At 49.9% G+C, this 21707-nt stretch overlaps 6 protein-coding genes across 6 annotated transcripts; all 6 read left to right on the top strand.

Moving 5' to 3' along the window:
- Positions 1-819: 819 nt before the first annotated feature.
- Positions 820-4009, top strand: chsB (chitin synthase class II; the record flags this gene model as incomplete). The annotated part of the gene is made up of 4 exons (XM_040807679.1): positions 820-2590; positions 2642-2826; positions 2879-3045; positions 3097-4009. The coding sequence occupies 4 exons, from the start codon at positions 820-822 to the stop codon at positions 4007-4009; spliced, it is 3036 nt and encodes a 1011-aa protein (XP_040672583.1).
- A 560-nt stretch (positions 4010-4569) lies between these two features.
- On the top strand, positions 4570-7067 carry ASPVEDRAFT_46178 (SAC3/GANP domain protein). The gene is made up of 3 exons (XM_040813492.1): positions 4570-4975; positions 5036-6305; positions 6357-7067. The coding sequence occupies exons 1-3, from the start codon at positions 4903-4905 to the stop codon at positions 6571-6573; spliced, it is 1560 nt and encodes a 519-aa protein (XP_040672582.1). The 5' UTR covers positions 4570-4902; the 3' UTR covers positions 6574-7067.
- Positions 7068-8690: 1623 nt separating this feature from the next.
- Positions 8691-11258, top strand: ASPVEDRAFT_338190 (phosphatidylinositol-3-phosphate-binding protein BEM1). Its single transcript, XM_040810786.1, has 4 exons — positions 8691-8962; positions 9110-9214; positions 9397-10170; positions 10225-11258. Exons 1-4 carry the CDS (start codon positions 8957-8959, stop codon positions 11161-11163), a joined length of 1824 nt encoding a protein of 607 aa, XP_040672581.1. The 5' UTR covers positions 8691-8956; the 3' UTR covers positions 11164-11258.
- A 474-nt stretch (positions 11259-11732) lies between these two features.
- Positions 11733-14156, top strand: ASPVEDRAFT_46174 (AFG1 family ATPase). Its single transcript, XM_040813491.1, has 4 exons — positions 11733-12428; positions 12493-12943; positions 12998-13514; positions 13578-14156. Exons 1-4 carry the CDS (start codon positions 12062-12064, stop codon positions 13926-13928), a joined length of 1686 nt encoding a protein of 561 aa, XP_040672580.1. The 5' UTR covers positions 11733-12061; the 3' UTR covers positions 13929-14156.
- Positions 14157-14887: 731 nt separating this feature from the next.
- Positions 14888-16475, top strand: ASPVEDRAFT_56352 (putative di-, tri-valent inorganic cation transporter; the record flags this gene model as incomplete). Its single annotated transcript, XM_040815198.1, has 8 exons — positions 14888-14969; positions 15038-15087; positions 15134-15178; positions 15242-15391; positions 15593-15694; positions 15749-15977; positions 16028-16107; positions 16158-16475. The coding sequence occupies 8 exons, from the start codon at positions 14888-14890 to the stop codon at positions 16473-16475; spliced, it is 1056 nt and encodes a 351-aa protein (XP_040672579.1).
- Positions 16476-17259: 784 nt separating this feature from the next.
- Positions 17260-21668, top strand: ASPVEDRAFT_140673 (uncharacterized protein; the record flags this gene model as incomplete). The annotated part of the gene is made up of 12 exons (XM_040807676.1): positions 17260-17535; positions 17585-17683; positions 17740-17813; positions 17865-17964; positions 18018-18099; positions 18172-18511; positions 18564-18687; positions 18761-19207; positions 19304-19375; positions 19628-19728; positions 19843-19912; positions 20028-21668. 12 exons carry the CDS (start codon positions 17260-17262, stop codon positions 21666-21668), a joined length of 3426 nt encoding a protein of 1141 aa, XP_040672578.1.
- Between the last annotated feature and the right edge of the window lie 39 nt (positions 21669-21707).

Genomic DNA, 21707 nt, shown 5'->3' with positions numbered 1-21707 from the left:
CCGGAGAAAAGCTCATCTGTGCCTTGCGCCCTTCAAACTTTCCCTGTCGCCTGTTGGTCTGGTACCTGGTCTCGTTGATTGTCGCCTTTGTTTATAAGCAGCACCTTGCCCAGTCCAAGGTCAATATACTTGGTTTGACGACTGGTATTTGCACTCTTCAGTACTTCGAGACCTCGATTCTTGACGATTATCCCGAATAGCTCGCTATTCACTCGACGACTCCTGGGAGTTGCCCTGCTCCCCCCACTGTAAGACACATTCTTTCTATGTCCCGAAGAATGCAGAGGCGGAATTCTAACCTGATGAAACGACAGTAGACGTCTGTTTCAACATCAAAGAGCATGACAAATTAGTCCGTCTACGAAGCAATCACTATGAGCCAGCCTCGTATACCTTACGGCCAGGACGAGGATCCTCCGGCTTATAGCTATGGAGGGTCCTATCTGTCGGATAACGATGAATCTCCGATGCGTAACAGCGGTCCGACGATGCGGCTGCTCCCAACCAGCTCTCAGGTCGAATCGACTGGTTACTCTCAGATTGAATCTGATGTGAGCGCGGACTTGGGTGCTGCTTCAACTTATCGATATGGAGATCCGTTCAGTGATGATAATCAGTGAGTTCTCCCAATTATCCCAGTCAATCCGCCACCCAGACCAGCGTGGCATGCCGATGATTCAATCTGGTATTTTGGCTCCATGTTCCGGTTGCCATCCCTTGTCCCGGCTGTCAACACACGTATCTATCCTGTGGGGTTATGTATTGAATTTTGTTGCTTGTCGCTCTTGACCTTTCCTTCAGAGACATATTGATGCGAAAATGTCTTGTCCGCGAGTAACAAAAGCTAACGGTAACCGCTACCGCAGGACGGAAAGCAGATATGCGGGTCGGTACTCCTATGAATTTGACCGCGAAGAAACGATTACACGCCCTGCTTCAAGCCTACGAAATGCGCCCACTATCCCTCCGCCCAGCGCATCGGTTGCAGACGAGATGCACTTTTCCTCTCGCCCTGCCTCACCTACACGGCCCTGGTCCCCTACCCGTGGGCCAGACTGGGTTAGACCTCCATCCGTGGCTGGCTCACAATACGAACGCGCAGACCTGAATGGTAGTCCCCGGCCTGGAACCCCTAGTTCGAGATATGGTGGGAGCCCTAGGCGACCCCTCCCACCGGCTCCCTTATTTTCGAAGCCAGGAGCAGGCGCGCGGGATACGAAAATTGATATTGGTGATGACGAAGACGACGACCCATTTGGCGGTGGAGGACGGACGATAAATTCTCGCCATGGAGGCCGAGGTAGTGTTCAATCATTCACCAGCGGGTCAACCATCATTACGGATGAGAGAGATCTTGAAAAGGTTGACCTAGAAGAATACGATGACGATGAAACTAATTCCATGGTTGACCCCAACCTGCACTACGGACCAGCTCCAGAGAAGCAGGGACGCCGAGGTGTCCGTGATGCACAGGTGTCGAAGAAAGAGGTCCAGCTGATCAACGGTGAGCTGATCTTGGAGTGTAAGATTCCTACAATCTTGCATAGCTTTTTGCCGCGCCGAGATGACCGAGAATTTACACACATGCGGTACACTGCTGTAACCTGTGACCCGGACGATTTCACGCAAAGGGGCTATACGTTGCGCCAGCAGATTGGAAGGACGATGCGTGAGACTGAATTATTCATCTGTGTCACCATGTACAACGAAGACGAAATTCATTTTACGCGGACCATGCATGGTATCATGCGAAATATCAGCCACTTCTGTTCTCGGTCCAAGTCTCGTACTTGGGGTAAAGACGGGTGGAAGAAGATTGTGGTCTGTATTATTGCAGACGGACGCAAAAAGGTGCATCCGCGGACACTGAATGCTCTAGCGGCTCTGGGTGTCTATCAAGAGGGTATTGCGAAGAACATTGTCAACCAGAAACAAGTCAACGCCCACGTTTATGAATACACCACTCAAGTATCGCTCGATTCCGACCTCAAATTTAAGGGAGCCGAGAAAGGAATCGTACCTGTCCAGGTGGTTTTCTGCTTGAAGGAACATAATCAGAAAAAGCTGAACTCACATCGTTGGTTCTTCAACGCTTTCGGTCGCGCCTTACAACCTAACATTTGCATCCTACTCGATGTTGGTACAAGGCCAGAACCTACGGCTCTGTACCACTTGTGGAAGGCCTTTGATCAAGACTCCAACGTCGCTGGTGCAGCTGGTGAAATCAAGGCAAGCAAGGGCAAAAATATGCTCGGTCTCTTGAATCCCCTAGTGGCAAGCCAAAATTTTGAATACAAGATGTCCAACATTCTGGACAAGCCCTTAGAATCAGTGTTTGGTTATATTACCGTGTTGCCGGGTGCGCTCAGTGCATACCGATTCTTTGCCTTGCAAAATGACGCTGAAGGCAACGGTCCTTTGAATCAGTATTTCAAGGGAGAAACACTGCATGGTAAAGATGCAGATGTATTCACAGCCAATATGTACCTGGCAGAGGACCGTATCCTCTGCTGGGAGTTGGTAGCTAAGAGGGAAGAAAGATGGGTCCTGAGATTCGTGAAGAGCGCCGTTGGAGAGACTGACGTTCCCGGTATGTACCTAACTTGTGGCATCCTATGGAAATTTGCTAACGATAGCTTAGACTCCATTCCCGAATTCATCTCCCAACGTCGTCGATGGCTGAACGGTGCCTTCTTCGCGGCTGTTTACTCAATTGTTAACGTTAAACAGTTGTGGAAAACCGACCATTCTATTGCGCGCAAGGTTCTGCTGCAGATTGAATCGGTATACCAGCTGCTTCAACTAATTTTCACTTACTTTGGTCTAGTACGATGCCCTTCTTTCTTCTGAGACGAGGAGTTTGAACTGACAATCATAGGCAAACTTTTACCTTGCATTTTTCTTCATTGCAGGTTCGCTTACGGATAAGAAGATGGATCCATTCGGCCACAATATGGGCAAATATATCTTTGTCGTACTCAGATATGCCTGTGTTTTGGTTATGTGTCTCCAGTTTATTTTCTCTATGGGTAATCGACCTCAAGGGTAAGTTTCCTTTTCATATCGGAGCCTTGGAACATTCTAACCAGTTTGCAGCGCCAAAAAGTTATACCTTTCCAGTATGATTGTGTACAGTATAGTCATGATTTACACGGCTTTCTGTACACTTTACTTGGTTGTGCTTGAACTCATGGCCAAAACGGGACATGATGTGCCACTTACGGTCAGCGACACACTTTTCGTGAACATTGTTATTTCTCTGCTCTCCACCGTCGGACTCTACTTTTTCACGTCGTTCATGTACCTTGACCCCTGGCATATGTTCACTTCATCGGCACAGTATTTCGCTCTGCTGCCCAGCTACATCTGCACACTACAGTGCTATGCGTTTTGTAACACCCACGACGTGACCTGGGGTACCAAAGGAGACAACTCGCTCAACACCGACCTGGGTACGGCCCGTATCATTAATGGCTCCATCGTGGAGGTTGAGATGCCTTCAGAGCAACTCGATATTGACAGCGGTTACGATGCTGCGCTCCGCAATCTTCGAGACCGCCTGGAGGTCCCCGACCCCGGGATTTCCGAAAGTCAACAGCAGGAAGACTACTACCGCGCAGTGCGTACATACATGGTTTCCGTGTGGATGGTGGCCAACGTGGTTCTTGCTATGGCCGTGTCCGAAGTTTATGGCGTCGGCTCGGGTGGTACCAATGTCTACCTCGCTATCGTCCTGTGGGCTGTAGCAGCCCTAGCGATTATTCGCGCCATCGGATCAACAACGTACGCTGTCTTGTATCTAGTCCAGAAGATTGTTGAGGGCAAAGCCAAGTTTGAAGCCGGAAATATCGCCAGCGCCAATGCCAGTGCGGCCGCAAGCTCAGTTGGTGGTGGGACAAAATCGAATATGTCCTACGGAAGCAAAGGCTTGAACGTGACTGACAAGATCAACGAAACCAAATGGGCATTTTCGAGGGCGATGCACAAAGCCATGTTTTGGAAGAAGTGATTCTTCCTTACCCCTCTGCCTTTTTTCCTTTATGTATTTCCTTGTGATGTGACCCTGATTCCCCAATGCCTCTTGCTATTCTATGTCAAATGGGAATATTGTGATGATATGACTGATTATTGATGGACGGGACTGCGATGATAATAAATAAATGTTTTTATGTACATATATCAACCTAAAGTGATAAGCTACTACAGACGGCCTCCAACATCGATCTTTTTCCAACTAAGACTAGTACATACGACCATAGGGTGTGGAAAACAGGGCTTCCCGTCCGCTCAGCCGTACTTAAGCCACACGCCGGCTGGTTAGTAGTATGGTGGGTGACCACATGCGAATCCCAGCTGTTGTATGTTTTTTGCTCAACCTTTTATTTTCCCTCTCTTTTGTCGGCCTTTTTGTAGCATGCACTCTCTCGAGTAAGGTCGTAAATATTATTGATGTGATTGGTGAAGAAAAGATTATGTGAATATAGTCATGTGACTTATGAGTACGGCAAGTTAGTGCAACCACTCATGCAGCACGAAAATAACTCCGCCACCGAAAGTGAAGGCCCGGAAGCGAGATCTCACTCAGTTCACTAACTTCAACCCTATTGATCACTTCACACTCCCCGCCCTCGGCTTCGGCATCATCACCGCTGTCTGTATTCCACCTTTCTACCTCTTTCTATTCTCTCTTAGACTTTTCAATACGTTTTGGAGTGTAAATCCTGTTCCTGGGACTATCTCTCTCGGCCAGGCATCTGTAGTTCATCCTGTCCAGTTCACGCTTCGGCCCATCTTGATCTCACCAACGCCCCTCTTCTTTCTTTTCTCACCACCCTTTCCCGTCTCTTTTTGCTTTCCCTTTTTTTATTTCATTTCTGGTATTTTGCTTAGTCCAAAGCCAAAATGAGCTCCGGCATACCGCCCTGGCGCGCCAGTGCGTCAGCAACCGTTACCACCGCTGTCTTTCCAAACCATGGTGAGTATTTGTTCCCCCACCTCTACTTATTCTGGGCTTTTTGCTAACCATATTTTAAAGCTACTCCGGCATATATACCGGTTCAAGCACGCCGTAGCCTTACCAAACCAGCCTCGAGTTCCACTGCCCCTGTTTCATCTCAGCCAGCAACGACCGCAGCAGACGCAGCCGACCGCAAGCGAGTAGATTGGCCGGATCCTGTCCGCACGTATGTACAACGGAGTTTCGCTCCTGATCAGCAAATTCCGGGGGTCACTAGGGAGGAGATGGAGACAAAGTTAAAATCGGTCATAACGAACGCAGCAGAGACCGACACGCTCGGCAAGATTGATTGGGAAACCCTACCATTGCCCCAGATCATGGTGCAGAATGATAAAACCAGGATATTGGCCAATCCCGAGGCCTCAACATGGGGATCGCCATACGCTACTGCTCCAACATACAAGCGAGATATACCTGGTGCCGACGACTTGTCTAGGAAAAGGAAGTCGGCTGAGTACCAAGCGGATTCAAACGCCTACCCGCCGTGGAGGCAAACTAACAGATCAAATGCTTTTGAAGATAGAATCACTTATTCCCCAACAGACAAACGGCAACGACTAGATTTCAAAAACTCAAGTAGTAAGTCCAAAGCTAATCTGGAGATGCGGAAGAGACGTTTTGAGGACCCCAGAGGAGGATATGGATCGTCGCCATCGTCACGAGGCGCTTCTCCAACGCCCGCCCCATCTGGCCCCGTGGTTGGAAGATGTCAGGACCTGGAGAAGCGTTATTTCCGTTTGACTTCGGCACCGAATCCAGATACAGTCCGGCCCCTATCTGTACTTGTGAAGACCCTGGATCTTCTAAAGAAGAAGTGGAAAAAGGACAACAACTATACCTATATTTGTGACCAGTTCAAATCGTTACGCCAGGACTTGACCGTGCAGCATATCAGGAACGAGTTTACCGTCAGTGTCTATGAGATCCACGCTCGTATTGCTTTAGAGAAGGGAGACCTTGGTGAGTATAATCAGTGTCAGACACAGCTGCGAGCTCTGTACACGCAGCAGCTGGGAGGTCACCCGACCGAATTCAAGGCATATCGCATTCTCTACTTCATCCACACGCGCAACTGGACGGCCATGAACGATGCGCTAGCCGATCTAACCCCAGCAGACAAGCAGAGTGGTGCTGTCAAGCATGCATTGGATGTTCGGTCTGCGCTGGCCCTTGGAAATTACCACCGGTTTTTCCAACTTTATCTTGATACGCCGAATATGGGAGCTTACTTGATGGATATGTTTGTTGATCGTGAGCGACTATCTGCTCTTTCCGCCATTTGTAAAGCGTGAGTGGTTGTTTCCATGTTACTTAAGACGCCTGCTGACTGTGACTCTAGATACAAGCCAGACGTAAACATCCGCTTCATCACTGAAGAGCTAGGCTTCGAGTCCGATGAGCAGAGTGCGCGCTTCATCCTGGACCATAGCGCGGAGGACATGCTATTGGAACAAGATGGAGCCGTCAGACTGCTTACAGGAGTCAGAACGGCTCAATATTTTGAGACGGCGAAAGCCAACGCCCATCGCGTGATTGATATCAAGGGTCAGATATAAGTGCCATTTCTCGATTTTCTCCATTAACTACGCCCACAACTCACCTTGATAATACCTCCCGCACGCATCGATTCTCCTCCCCACCTTCCTCGCTGTTTTGACCTCATTTCTTTTCACTTCTTTGCTTCTTTTCTCGCTCTGTTTGAATTCATTCTCGGGTGCCCGCATTTCGCTTGGCCCCTGAGACAGTATACCCCGTCAGTTGCAAAAGCCTCAGTACCTTCTACATCTTTATTCTGCGGTACGTTGGAGTTTGGGAGTGGATGGATGAGCATATTTCGGCCGATTGTACACAGCCAATGAAATACAAAAATGAATATTTAACCTTGGAGTCGTCTCTACTGGACCCCTTAAACCCCAGCACGTCAATTCGACGTGTAGACTGTGGACGAGGCCATGGACGCGTCGTATTCACCGTGCCCATATCGCACTAGTAAAGCAGATAGTAGCCGTTACGTATCTCGAGATATTGTATGGATCAAAAGTGGACAAGACAGACCCGCCGCCACGTTCTCGAACATAGCGGGTCCGGATAATTCTTTGAAACGCCGGTGTCGGATAAAGGACACGTCCATTTACACTTTGTGAGTATGGGGTATCTATACTCTTAACGGTTCCTCCCAAGTACGAACTTCGCCGGATCTGTAGCACCACCCAGCCAACCTGGAACTTAACTTTGAGCCGTTAGGTAGCCACTTACCGAACCCGGAAACGAGCTGCTAGGGATAAAGTTCACGACCGTTGAATCGACCAAAATTTCGGTTCAATCGAAGAGGCGGAAGCGGGGGGGGGCAGAAGAAGGACGAAAGAATGGAACCGAAGACCCCGATGGGAAGGGTAACCATGGCTGGAGGCGAGGTAGACGTCAGACGTTAACGCACGCGAAAGAGCCAAAGATTGCCGCCAGCCAAGCGAGATTGACCCTTTGTTAGCAAGCGCTTTGTTTGGTTGAGAACGGGGCAGGAAGGGAATAAAGGGCTTTCATCAGGCTTACAGGCGGGTGGTGGAAAGGAGGTATGGAACCTGGAGAGTGTGGTTGGGCTGAAAGAAGCTGGTTGAGGTTCTGTCAGTGTCACTGCCACTGCCATGGCAAGGTCACCTGATCTCCTCTTCCTTTTTTTGTTAAGGTGCGGCAAGATACAAACTGAGGATCTGGTGGCAATTCATCCTTGGCCTGTTACGGAACCAGCGAAGGGAAGTGCTGTCTAACCGTCTTGGTCAGAACTGAGTCACAAGAAGGCTGGAGAGACAGAGACGGCAGGGATGAGGTCAAGCTTCCAGGATACATTACTTTGGAGTCTTCAGGGTTCCAGTGCCCACTGCCGTGAAGCAGAGTGGGTAAGCCTGAGATGCAGCGGGGAAGCAGGGCCGGGTGGAATAATACAGTGTACTTTGCTTTAAATTTAGCGGCATAGTGGCTGGAGTACTTTGTAGGTTGTAGTATATTCGCTAGAATGCCATATAATTTAGGATTCTAGTCTCTGCCCACTGCTCTTCTGTGAACGTTGTGATATCTTCATTGGCTGTGTAAACCCACCGTCATCAGCCCGACTCCATACAAACTAACGCCATACTCGAGCTGCTTCGTCCCCCCGCGGCCCAAGTCGACGTAAGAGAAAGAGCCGGTCGCAGTAAGCTGGACACGCTTCTCCTGCATTTTCGACGCATCTTCCTTGCCTGTTGGCTGACCTGTCCGTCGAGATCAGCCTGTCCCAGCCGACTGGGATCTCCGCCACCTTTTTGAAGCGCCAGACTAGCAAATACTTCAATCTCAACTCCCAACCCCACGACCCCTTTTGGTGCCTCTCTGGTTCCTCAGCCACCGATATCCCTGGCGTTTTGCGCAGCATTCCATATCTTTCTGTGGGAAGAGGATCCGCCTGGTTCTCTGGTTCATCCACACTTGAGTTCAATCGAGAGAGGCGGGGGAGCCCTCCGGACCAGTGTTCTGTTTGATCTCCGTCCGTGGTAACTCAACGCACGGGAGCGAACAATTCTGGAACATAAAAATTATCGGACGGCGATTTGCCTGAGCTTCTGGCAAGGGAACAGGCAGGGATCTTATTATTATTACAACCGTTATCGACGCTCTCCCTCTCCCGATCCTCCTACATCCTCTCGCTCAACTCAGCCAGACGCTCTTTCAACCAACCCTCACTCTCGCTCTTTCAGGTTTATTCTGTCTCTTTGACGATTACATTCTCTTTGTTGCGTCTTTCGACGCCTCCGGCGCTCGTCTCTCCTTTATCATCTGTCGGTGGCTTACATCGGGGGTATAATTGAATGGTGTTGGTGACCTGTCGAGTCCTGATTTCCCGATTCCATCGTCGCAATCGCTTGAGTCTCGAATCTCCTGCGTGCATCTAATCTAACTCCGAAGATAATGAAGGTACGTTTAATCTAGGTCGATATTGCGATTGGCATGATTTTATTGTCGTTCTTATTGTCGGGTTCGACAGTATTCGACAAATTGCAGAGAATCACCGCCTTGATCCTTCCTGTGCTTTGATTAGGCGACTAACACCGCAAATTTTAGGCTCTCCGGCGCTCGCTGAAAGGGGAGAAGGATCCCAAACCCCACCACCACCACCATCTGTCCATTACGCCCAAATCCGCCGTCGCCATTCTGCCTCCAAAGAAGGTGCGTGCGCTTTAACCTTTGCCTTTCCTTTCCCTTCTCCATCCCTTCTGTTACTTTTTATATGTCTCTGCATTTACTTTTCGTCCCTCTTTATTCCCACCTTCTTTTGGCCCATCCCATTGTTTACCGACCCCCTCCTTTCCTCGGCTTATATTAATCAATCTTCGTCCGAACGCGTACAGGTCATCAAGGCGCTCTACGATTACCAGCCCGAACCAGGGAACATCCAGGAATTGCGTTTCAGCAAGGGAGATTTCTTCCACGTTATTAGCAGGGAGGACGACTCGGATTGGTACGAGGCGTGCAATCCCCTTATCCCTACCGCCAGGGGGTTGGTCCCAGTATCCTTCTTTGAAGTCGTCGGCAAGACCCAACGAGACAGCAGCGGATCCGTCGACCTTGGGAAGAAGAAAGAACCTCACGATTCCGGTTTCGCCGACCGGGCTACTTCTTCAGGCTCTGAATTTGGCTCAGGCAGCTCAAAATCTTATCAGTCGCACCCCGCATTTCCCAGGATATCAATGATGAGCAAAGCTGGCGGAGGCGGTGCCATGGTCTATGGTATCGTCCAGTACGACTTCCAGGCAGAACGCCCAGATGAGCTAGACGCCAGGTCGGGAGAGGCTATCATCGTTATCGCCCAGTCAAATCCCGAATGGTTCGTCGCAAAACCCATCGGTCGCCTCGGTGGCCCGGGTCTTATTCCTGTATCTTTTGTTGAGCTTCGCGATATGCAAAGTGGGCAGGCAGTCACTGATCCGCTTGAAGCCGTCCGGCGCGCTGGTGTTCCTAAGGTGGAAGAGTGGAAGAAAATGACTGCGGAGTACAAGAACAGCAGCATCACTCTAGGAAAAATCGAAGCGCCTGGCTCGATGCAATCCGTTCAATCTGGCATGGAGAGAATGTCAGTGCGACAGAGCGTCGACCCTATGAGCCATATGAGCCAGAACGGCCAAGTGAGTCCCCATTCCTTATCGCGCTCGTTGCAAAATTTAACACACATTTTGTAGGGCTTCCACAATCGAAACGCCAGCAAGGCATCTCTCGCTCAACAGTCGGTCCATCAACACCAACCATCCCAGAGTCTCATCCAACCTCTCGTCGCACCCGTTGCTGCGTCAATCCCTCGCTATTGTTTCGACAACGATAAATATTGGTACATTATCGAAGTCAAAATGGAAGATGGTCGTTGCTGGGAACTGTCCCGATACTATCACGATTTTTACGATTTCCAAATCTCTCTATTGACCCAATTCGAGGAGGAAGCGGGCAATCGCGGCAAACCTCGAACTTTGCCATTTATGCCTGGCCCTGTCGCCCACGTCACCGATGCGATCTCCGATGGCCGTCGTCATAATCTGGATGAATACATCAAGAAGCTTCTGTCCATGCCTCCTCACATCACCCGGTGCCCTCTTGTTCGTCAGCTGTTCGCTCCTCGCCAGGGCGACTTTGAGATCGACCCTAGTGCTTTTGGCGAAGATGCAAGGTTCTCAGGTGGCTCGCAACAGTCTGGTCATGAGATCTCTCCTAGTGCATCTAGACAGTCGTCGCAAACACAAACGGGCGGACCTTCTGAGCGCAGCTCACACTCGCACCAGCACCAGCACCAGCGATCCCAGCCGTCTAACTCCCATCTCAACGGAAACCCACCTCCAATGATCCGACAGCAGAGCTCGCTCACACAAGTGTCCACAACGTCCGGCAGCGGAGCGCTGAAAGTCAAGGTCTTCTTCCAGGATGACCTGATTGCCATTCGAGTTCCCAGCGATATCAATTCCCAGCAGCTTAAAGAAAAACTCAAGGATCGCTTGAAGATCAATGAGGAAATCGTTGTACAATACAAGGACGAGCCTTCTGGCACATACGTCGACCTCATCAGCGACAGCGATCTCGATACCGCTATCCAACGAAATTCTAAACTCACCCTTTATGTCGGACTTGCATAGAACCTGCTTACGATAGAGATCCTTTTCTGTTTACCTTTGTGTCTACCCTCCCTTACAGCCCTTGTTGTTCCATCTCTCGCTGCCATTTCTTTTGTGTCTACTCATACTTCAGCCCGACTATTTCTCTTATGTTTGGGTATTTAGGATGTCGCGGCGTTCAGGGATGTTCTTTGGTCACCAGCCTCACGAATGCGTTTGTTTATTCACGAGGTTGAGGATGTCAAGATTGAGACGTCTGAAATGTTGATGCGATCATGTACATTGGTTTCCCGTTCTTGTTTTCTTTACTTTTTTTGCTCTCATACCCTTTTCTCATATTTGTCGTGTGTACATAAAAATTTAGCCTGCATATACAGAGTTAACTTTTATCTCCAATAAATCTTAACAGAAGTAAATAACCCAAATTGTCTGTCCCTGAAGCAGGAACCATGGGACCAGGCGACGCCCATTTTCTGTACTCCGTAGTCCGCGTCGGAACTAAAACTGGGTGCCGCCTCCCGAGTCACATGACTGCCTCCCTCGGCAACGATGCGGTTCTTTTTCGCCTCTGGATTTGCCAAAACGCTGACGGTGAATGCGTCTTTTACTGCAATCGGGCATTGTTTGTTAATTCACTTGCATATTGCCTATATATCCCTGTCCATTACTATAACCCCGCCCCGTGGAAGAGTAGCCGCGCTAATCGCTCTCCCTTCCGTCCCCGCGTTTCGTCCGCCGACAATCACGGAAATCCGGCCGGGCAGGTGGAAAGAAAGAAAATACACCAAGCGCAAACATTGATAAAGTCTGCAGTTCGCCTACGAGCCGGCTTGGCTTTACTCACTATCCCCCTAGACGATACATCTGCATGAATTTATAACAGCGCAATCCTCGATCATTGTTGCGACTGCGAATCTAGATGTCAATGAGTGGCTCCTCCGCCAGGCTTTGCGCGGACCATGTCGCCAGCGCGCTTCTGAGACGGCGAGTGCCGGTATACCCTGTGGCCCTGCGTACAACTAGGCCGACCTATATTTCGGATTATCGGAGGACTCTACACGGTGGGCTTTTCTACCGCTCCAGAACCAACCCCGGGATTCCGCGCAGATGTAGCCGGTCGAATGCGGGCGTGTACTCGGTGAACCAGGGCACGAGACGATGGGCAGCAACTGTTGCGGATGATGGTGCGGCTGTGAAGGCTCCGGCTGGCGAGACTGGTGGTCCGTTGGCAGAGTATAATACGAGGGTCCAGGCGGGGAGGCTTCGAGACGATCCCTATCAGAGACGTAAGTAGGCTGGCTATGCGACTCAACGGGCCGCGGGATAGTGCTAATACTGTGGAATGTGTAGAGATAATCGAGCAACTGCAAGATTTATACGAACGGCTCCGGTCGTATGAAGCTCCTGCGGTGGTGCGCCCAAGTATAGAGTCGTTGGATCAAGCGCCGAAGAAGTCGTTTTTCGGCTCGTTATTCTCAAAGGCGCCTGCGAAGTCGGAATCATCGATTTCCGAGGACCTGCCTAAGGGCCTTTATATGTATGGGGATGTTGGATGTGGGAAGACGATGCTCATGGATTTGTTTTACGAGACGCTGCCACCGAATATCTCGTCGAAGTCGCGGATTCATTTCCATAACTTCATGCAGGATGTACATAAGCGGATGCATGTGGTGAAGATGCAGTTTGGGAACGACTTTGATGCCTTGCCACTGGTTGCGGCTGCTATTGCAGAAAAGTCGAGCGTGCTGTGCTTCGATGAGTTCCAGTGTACGGATGTAGCTGATGCTATGATTCTACGGAGGTATGTCTGATTTATTTCCCTTTCAACCATTTAGTTTACTCATACTTGTCTCAGGCTCCTTGAGCTGCTTATGTCACACGGCGTTGTCCTCATTACGACCTCGAACCGACATCCAGATGACCTCTACCTGAACGGCATCCAGCGCGAATCCTTCATCCCGTGTATCACCCTCCTGAAAACCGTGCTCAATGTAATCAACCTTAACTCTCCCACCGACTACCGGAAAATTCCCCGTCCGCCATCTGGCGTCTACCACAACCCTCTCGGTCCGGAAGCCGAGCAGCACGCTCAGAAATGGTTCGACTTTCTCGGCGACCCGATTAACGACCCTCCGCACCCGACCACGCAAGAAGTTTGGGGCCGCAAGATCCAAGTTCCTCTCGCCAGTGGCAGGGCTGCAAAGTTCAGCTTTCAGCAACTCATTGGATCTGCTACAGGCGCCGCAGACTACCTCGAACTCGTCCGAAACTACGAAGCATTCATCATCACGGATGTGCCGTCCATGACGCTGCACCAGCGCGATCTCGCTAGACGGTTCATCACATTCATCGACGCCGTCTACGAAAGCAGGGTACGTTCCATATCCACTGCCCAGTATTTATAGGTTTCCTCGAAGCTAACATCTATAAACCAGGCCAAACTCGTCCTTACGACAGAAACCCCGCTAACAACGCTCTTCATTTCCGAATCGGAAGTCAAAACCTCTCTCGACGACAACGGCGAACACGCCGATCTCTCCGACTCCATGCGCATGATGATGGACGACCTCGGCCTATCCATGAAGGCACTCAAAACATCCTCAATCTTCAGCGGTGACGAAGAACGCTTTGCCTTCGCGCGTGCTCTATCCCGTCTTTCTGAAATGGGGAGCAAGGAGTGGGTTGAGAGGGGTCTGTTGGGTGTAGGATTGGATGCTGCCAAGGGGAAGGAAGAACATGACGCTTATTTGAAGGCGAGGAGTCGGTGGAGTGAGGACAACATGTAAACTTTTTACCCTGTCTGTTTCCTCTACCCTGGCACCGCGTTATTTTCCCCATCTCTTTTAGAATCTTGCGATAAAGACGAGGTGACGTGCCCCGGTTGGGGTTTGTCTGCATGGAATGGCACAGCCTGTTTAGATTTTCTATGTTTGGTTTGGCTTGTATATAACATTTACATCGATAGAACTATATATACCTACCGTACTACACTGCTATGGATTTTGTCTGTGGATATCCAAAACCCTGGCATACAAACCAACATCACCTTTAGCCCTTGGCAGCCACGGTCTCATCGCGAAGGGGCTATATGAAGGAAACGATGCCGAGTATACCCGCTTTGTAGCTCTTGGTAAGAGTGAGGACGTAGTTACTTGGAAGAAAGGGGAGAAGTGGAATGTACAATGTTGGCAAGGTTTACTGAGGCATGTTAAGTGGATAGTTCATTGAAGGCCTCAGGCGAGCAAGCGGTATACGATCCAGGAAAACGGTGGTCTATAAGCTCGAATTTAGTAATCTAGTCAACCAGGAGGAAATTTCCAATAACAAACTGAAAGATTGAATTGAACTCCTGCACGGTATACCTATTACATAGACGGGTTGAAGTGTTGTCAAAAAAGGAACATACCTAGTTCAGCATCAGAAGAATCATCGGCAGCTCTGCAACCATAGACCACATATTGCAGGCAATATACGAGCAACGTCACCAGACGGAGAGGAAACTGAGAGCACCGTGACCAGCAAATAAGCAAGATGGGGCTCTGATTATCCTGGTTTGAGAACTGACCCTGGCGGCTTCGCGTCTGCGAATTCCAATATCCCCTTTGGCTTCCATTCCGCATTCCCCGTTACACGACAGCCCACGGTGAGCTTGGAAAAGCAATACGGTTCTTTTCTGGGTCAAAATGGTTTCGGTCACCTAGAGCTTGTCTGTTTGCTTCATAGCTCTTCTGCACAACTCAGGGCAATGAAGCTCCAGATATCGCGGTCGCACCGGCTGGCAGCGGCCATCACAATATCTGCTGCCTTCTTTTTCACCGAGATCGCAGGTATGTATTCTCATTTTCCCATGAAGGGTGAATCTCGCATCCCTAGGATCTCGCTGAATCTGCAATAGTTGGCTTTTACACCCATTCCCTGGCTTTGGTGGCAGACGCCTTCCACTATGTACGTGAGGACCAAATAGCAGAGCCCATCATGCTAACATCATTAGTTGAATGATCTAGTTGGGTTTATTGTTGCCTTTACCGCAATCAAGGTTAGTTCCCACTTATTGAAAGATGATCAAGTTGATGAAAACAATACCAACAATAGCTACCAGGTCTCAGAATCCAGTAGTTCGCCTCAGGAGCTTTCTTTTGGATGGCAACGAGCGCAAGTCTTGGGAGCGTTCTTTAATGGCAGTCTATTGTTTGCACTGGGAATCAGCATCTTCCTCCAGTCAATTGAACGCTTCGTGACAATGCATCGTGCGTTAGCCAAGTCTAGCATGGGTTTACTTACTCACCTGAGTCAGATGTTGAAAATCCCAAGCTCATGTTTATCATTGGGTCAGTTGGGCTGGGATTGAATATAATATGTGCCACTTTTCTGCATGGTAACTTGCCTTGTCACCCCAGGCGTTCATGTTTTTGACCACTATCCAGAGCATCACCACCATGGCGGACATGAGCATCATAGTCATCATGACCATCGCCATGACTCAGAATTGGGAGTAAAGTCTCAAGAACAAATTGATCTTGAGAAGCAACATGAGATTGACAATGAAGCCAAGGTTCGAGTTTGTTCAAAGGTCTTGAAACTGTTCCTTAGCTGAAATTCGCTGTAGCACCTTGGTCACCGGCATTTGGCGCATAAAGAAGCACCCGCACACGGAGGACACGACCTGGGCATGATGGGTGTTTTGCTCCATGTTCTCGGTGATGCAGCCAACAACCTAGGAGTAATGATTGCAGCATTGGTTATATGGCTGACTCAATATGAGGCAAGATTCTACGCTGATCCTGCCACCAGCCTGGGCATTGCTGCTATGATCATGCTGTCTTCTATTCCCCTCGGTAAGCCGTTTGTATTCAATGGCGCGGATATGCAGAATTGATGGTGCTAGTGCGACAATCCGGTCTGATATTGCTTGAAAGCGCCCCGAGTGGACTTGACCACGCAGATGTGAAGCACGACCTCGAGAAGGTAAGACGAACCGATTCTGCATAATCTTAAGTCTCTAAACCATCTCTTAGGTTCCTGGCATCCTCGCCGTCCATGAGCTGCATATCTGGCGTCTCAGCCAGCATAAGATTCTCGCATCGGTGCATGTTGCTATATCAGACCACTCGGTGTCTGAATTTTCAAGCCTTGCTAGCGTAATAAAGCAATGCTTCCACGCCTACGGAATCCATTCTGTAACTGTCCAGCCCGAGACCGCGACTCCCGCAAACACGGGGGGTCTGACGCACCAGCAGGAGGGTGAAAATGAACCGGACTCGCCCCCGAAATACACTGACCAATGCCAGTCCAAATGCAGCCCTTTGTGCAAAGAGCTGGCGTGTTGTGAATAGAGGGGAATATTTCTGAGGATATGGGTGGACGGAGGAAAAGAAATGATTCTAGGAGGAGGATGAGTTGCGCATCGTCGGGTCTTTCTCTTTCTCTTCCGTTCGCCTCTTCTACTCCCCTTTTCTAGCTCTATATGTTCCCCACTGTAAGCATCTTTCCATCGCCGCCAGTCTGGCTGATGGTCCAGCCCATTGCAGACGCTCTGACCTCCCAGTACTTGGCTCGCGGAACGATTCCGAGCAGACGGCCCAAGATGAATCAAGATATACTCCAAGACTTCCCTTTTGTTTTACAGTCCAATAGAAAATATTCCAAGATTCCAATGCTGGTAGTTTGCTGTTGCTCTAAATGACATCAGCGCAGTAAACCACACAACATTCATTCTCTTCAAACAGGAAACTCGACGCGTTCATGCTGCGACAGACTCCAAATCTCCAACTGATAAGCGTACACCCCACCCATTTCCTCATTCCGAGGCGGATACTCGGTTCCCTTGGAATCGGCATCTTTGGGCTATTTGATCGATATCCACTGGCGAACGCGGGGTAGAGCCAGAGTCTCTACTGGCTATCGGGGCCGAGATATCTGCGTCCTCTGCTGCATGAGAAGATCATAGGACCATCTCAACGATCAGCGCCGTGCATTTCCGCCATGACACATATCAGATAGCACAGCAGTTTGTGGTGCTGGGAAAAGCAATATAATTACCGAGGCGTCCAGTCCTCGACGCCCGCTTCTCCCTGTACGCAACTCACCGAGGTTCCACACACCCACTCACCAGGCGCCATGGCACCTACCTGGGAAATACAAGCTCGCAAAGCTCGCGACATTCTCCAACAGTCCATTCCAAAACAATGGATGGTGCCGGCTAGCCAGTTACCTCCTACAACCCAGCTTAATGTGGCGGGTTTCCCGCGTACAAGCGGGATCTTTACGGACAAGGAGCTTGCTATAACGGAAATGTCCGCCACAGCTCTTGTGGATGTGATGGGAAAGGGCCAGCTCAGTGCCGAAGAAGTAGTTGTGGCCTTCCTGAAGAGATCTGTCGTGGGCCATCAGCTGGTATGTCGAGCTGCGAAGAGGGCCGAGTTTAGCTATTAACCACCCCCAGCTCAACTTCGCTACAGAGTTCATGGCTGAGAAGGCCGTTTCGCGAGCCAAAGAGCTAGATGGGTACTATAGGAAGACTGGAAAGCTGGTTGGACCTTTGGTATCTTTGACCACTCCCCTCATCTAACGGGCTATCCAAATACTGAGTGTCAGCAGCATGGTGTTCCCATCAGTGTCAAGGAGCAAATCGGAATTAAAGACCTGACCTTGAATGGAGGTTACGCTGCCTGGTACTGTTGTCCTTCATATTTATTGATGATACTTAGCTAATGCAAACGAAGGGTTGACGACATTGCGACAGAAGACGCCCTTCTCCTACAATGTCTTGAGAAGGCGGGTGCAATCTTCCATGTGCGAACGAATCAGCCTCAGTCTCTCATGGTAATTCCAGTTCTATATTTCATCGCAAACAGGGTCAATACTCATTCCACAAGCATTTGTGCTGCAGTAACAACCTCACTGGAACAACTTTGAACCCGTACAACCGCTTGCTTACGCCAGGCGGGTCTTCAGGAGGTCAGTCAGTCTACGATTCCATGAGACTATCACTTTCTAATTCTGGTAATTAACTTGAGTGTGACCGACTAGGGGAGGGCGCATCTATGGGCTTTAAATGTGCTCCGCTAGGCATTGGAACTGATATAGGTGGCTCAATCAGATGCCCTGCGGCGTTCTGCAACGGATATGGCTTTCGTCCAACAGCACGACGAAACCCGATCATTGGGCTCAAGGCCCCTGAGCCGGGCCAGGAATCAATTCTCGGAGTAGTTGGTCCGCTTTCTAGCCAATCTATCCAAGATTTAGACTTGTTTCAACGTGCAGTCCTTGATCAGGAGCCATGGGATATAGAAACGTCGTTGGTGCCAGTACCTTGGAAGAGTGTCAGGCCAACAAATAATATGACGGTGGCTATTATGTGGGACGATGGGTACGTATTTTCTACTCCATATTATTACACTTTTCATGCTTAATGAAACCAGCTGTGTTCGTCCGCATCCCCCAGTGCTCAGAGCTTTGAAGCATGCCCAGAAGAAGCTTCAGGGCATCGGTATCAAAGTGGTTAACTGGGAACCTTACAAACATGGCCACGGTTGGGATATTATAGTATGAAATCCATCTCAAATATATGAAATGGTCGCATGATATACATTGCAGACATTTGCTAACAAATCAACAGTCTTCTCTATACTTCCCAGATGCAGCCGCCAGCCAGCGTGCGCTCATTGCGCAAACAGGTGAACCGATTCTTCCTCTCACTGAATGGGCCTTCCAATATAGTCGTCCTACACCATTGGCCGTGGGTGAGGGCTGGGAGTTGAACTACCAACGGGACATCTATCGAGACGAATATCATGCGCTTATGAAATCTCGGGGAGTAGATTTCATTCTTTGTCCTGCATATGTCGGAGTTGCGCCTGTTCTGGGTGAATCCCATTATTGGAATTACACTGCAATTTGGAATATCCTAGACCAGCCTGCTGCGGTATTCCCCAGTGGGTTGAATGTAGACCCGCAGCTGGACGCTGTAGACAAGTCTTACCAGCCACGGACTGCAGTGGACGAGAGAGAATGGAAAAAGTATGCCCCCGAGAGGTACATCGGCGCACCGATTGGACTACAGCTGGTAAGTCTTGTTCTCAGCCCTTAACTGACATATAATTTTATATCCTTTTAGCATGGCAAGCCATCAATGCTAACCGGGTTACTTCTATCCGAACAGGTTGGAAGGCACTTCAAGGATGAGGAAACGCTGGCAGCTGCTAGCTTGGTTTCGACTACATTGGAGGATCAGGTGGCGAAGCTATGACTGAACAGTATCTATGTAACATTTGCGTAGCGAGCACTCTAAATAGACCTAAAGATCAGGGCAATGGAGGCATCTATATACAAGAAAACTAGTCCGAATCAGGAAATGGCGCGATCAACATTATGTCAGCCAAGGAGGGTCACGGCGGCGATGCTGCACCTCAACATCTCCTCCATTCTCGCCTGGAGTCTTCTTCCGGATTTCAAGAGGCGCAGAAATGCCGGCTGAGTTTTCTAGATGTTTTTCAAGGCTCTGGATCTGACCACCGCGCTCCGTCCGTTACTATTGCCCGATGAGACACTGCTCTTTGTCCAGGATGCGGTGGGGTTGTACGAAGGGTAAGTGGGATACGACTTCTACTGTTGCTACTGCTGCGTCGCAATTGTTTTGCTTTTCTTTCCTATGAGTTACTCAGGCTATGTTGGTTAACTCCCAATTTCTGGAACCGATAGCAAATATAAGGTCGCCAACTACCAAAATGGCCATGCGTACCTCACGTCACACCGAGTTTGCTACGTCGCCGTCGATGAACCACGGAAATACTGTGTCGCCATTGACCTGAAGGAAATCGACAGAGCGGAATATCAAGTAAAGCGCCACCTGTTTTGGTCTCACGGCTTATTGCTCATATATACAGGCAGGGTTTTGGAAATCGTCAGCGAAGGTTATCATATACCCCAAGCCGCCCAAGAACATAGACGGGCCCCGAGGCTCGGGTGCAAGCCCATCGCGGTCGCTACCATTGAGGACACAGTTAGTCGGCACACAGTCATCCTTCCCTCAGACATCGTCATCTAGCTATACTCCTCCCCCGCCGAAGCCTGTGAATGCGACATGGGTTTGTCCAATATGCTCGTTCTCCAACCCAGTGCCGTCGAATTTCGACCCCTCTACGGCCACTAACTCTACACCAATTCCTCCTTGTCTCGCTTGTGGAATAAAGCCTCCGTTTACAACGATTCTGAAGGCTGCAATTGCTGCGGCGACAAGTCGGGAAAGCCCGGCTATAACACCCTCAACGTCTCAGCCCGGGCAAGGAACTCCAACGGAGGGAACTGGGCTTACAAGTACATCGAATGGCAGTGGCTCGGTGATGTGCTCGCGCTGTACCTTCATAAACCACCCTTCCCTTCTTGAGTGTGAGATATGTGGTGCATCTTTATCGACTGTCAACGCGTTGCGGGGCCCCGATAACCAGGACAGATCGGAATCTCCGGCGCCGTTTTTCGAGGAGGGGAATATTCGGAACACTGATGTCAGCGATCACATAAAACTTTCATTTCGAGGAGGCGGCGAGAAAATCTTCCTTGAGAGACTCAGGGGAGCGTTGGTTCAGCGGAAATGGCTGCTTTACAACGCACCCCCTGCCCCGCAGCAACCATCGCAGTCGAAGCCAACATCGTCGCCAGATCCGACAGGTGTATCTACTGGTCTAGACACACCCACTCAGACTCGATCGCCTGGTGTTGGAATTGCCGGCTTGGAAAGACGAGGGCTTGAGGCTCGCAAAAACAACGAGCTCGTGATTGGAAATGCGTTCGAGGATTTGGAGGCGCTCATGGCGTCTGCAAAACAAATTGTTGCATTGGCCGAAACATTGGCTAGAGAATCAGGCATGGCCAGCGATGAAACTTCGGCGGAAACTAGCGCAGTTCTCTCTGAATCTGCTGCCGCTCTTGGGATGGTTACGACGAAGGATATGCTCGGATCCAGTGCAGGCAACCTATATTTATCCGAGCTATCGCGAAACTTAGCCGAATATCTCACTGATGATCGGAAGGGCGTCCTCCAGAAAGAAGGTGGGATTATGAGTCTTATTGACCTCTGGGCAGTGTTCAATCGCTCCCGAAATGGGGTTGAGTTGGTAAGTCCTTCAGACTTTCAAAGAGCGGCTGAGCTCTGGGAGAAGCTTAAGCTACCTGTTCGACTTCGGCGGTTTAAGAGCGGTCTCCTAGTAGTCCAAAGATACGACTGGAGCGATGAAAAGACCCTTCGCCAGCTCCAGGACTGGATGGCCAATCTCCGACAGGTTCCGCCTCCAGAACCCGTTCCCTGGGACTGGCGCTTGTTTGGACAACCGGTGACAGCTCAGGGGGCAGCCCAACGTTTCGGATGGAGCGTGGGAGTGGCAGCTGAAGAATTAGAGATGGCAGAGGACAAGGGCATCATCTGCAGAGAAGAGGGCATTGAGGGGTTGAAGTTTTGGACGAACTTTATTACATTCGATCCGACGCCCGCTAACCCTAATGGCTTGGCTATCTCGACCTTGGAGATCTAAGTGAAATGAGCATAGATTTGATATGAATAATGCCTATAT

Source organism: Aspergillus versicolor (assembly GCF_001890125.1).
Source record: "Aspergillus versicolor CBS 583.65 unplaced genomic scaffold ASPVEscaffold_11, whole genome shotgun sequence".
In the NCBI taxonomy this organism is placed as follows: domain Eukaryota; kingdom Fungi; phylum Ascomycota; class Eurotiomycetes; order Eurotiales; family Aspergillaceae; genus Aspergillus; species Aspergillus versicolor.
Note: the sequence above shows the minus strand (reverse complement) of the source record. Positions and strands in the feature narration are given on the sequence as shown.

Coding starts and splice junctions, on each gene's coding strand:
- ASPVEDRAFT_46174 (XM_040813491.1), top strand. CDS start 12,062: ATGTCAATGAGTGGCTCCTCCGCCAGGCTTTGCGCGGACCATGTCGCC. Junction 12,944..12,997: donor GATGCTATGATTCTACGGAG/GTATGTCTGATT, acceptor TACTTGTCTCAG/GCTCCTTGAGCTGCTTATGT. Junction 13,515..13,577: donor ACGCCGTCTACGAAAGCAGG/GTACGTTCCATA, acceptor TCTATAAACCAG/GCCAAACTCGTCCTTACGAC.
- ASPVEDRAFT_46178 (XM_040813492.1), top strand. CDS start 4,903: ATGAGCTCCGGCATACCGCCCTGGCGCGCCAGTGCGTCAGCAACCGTT. Junction 4,976..5,035: donor CGCTGTCTTTCCAAACCATG/GTGAGTATTTGT, acceptor CATATTTTAAAG/CTACTCCGGCATATATACCG. Junction 6,306..6,356: donor CTTTCCGCCATTTGTAAAGC/GTGAGTGGTTGT, acceptor CTGTGACTCTAG/ATACAAGCCAGACGTAAACA.
- ASPVEDRAFT_338190 (XM_040810786.1), top strand. Junction 9,215..9,396: donor CCATTCTGCCTCCAAAGAAG/GTGCGTGCGCTT, acceptor GAACGCGTACAG/GTCATCAAGGCGCTCTACGA. Junction 10,171..10,224: donor ATATGAGCCAGAACGGCCAA/GTGAGTCCCCAT, acceptor CACATTTTGTAG/GGCTTCCACAATCGAAACGC.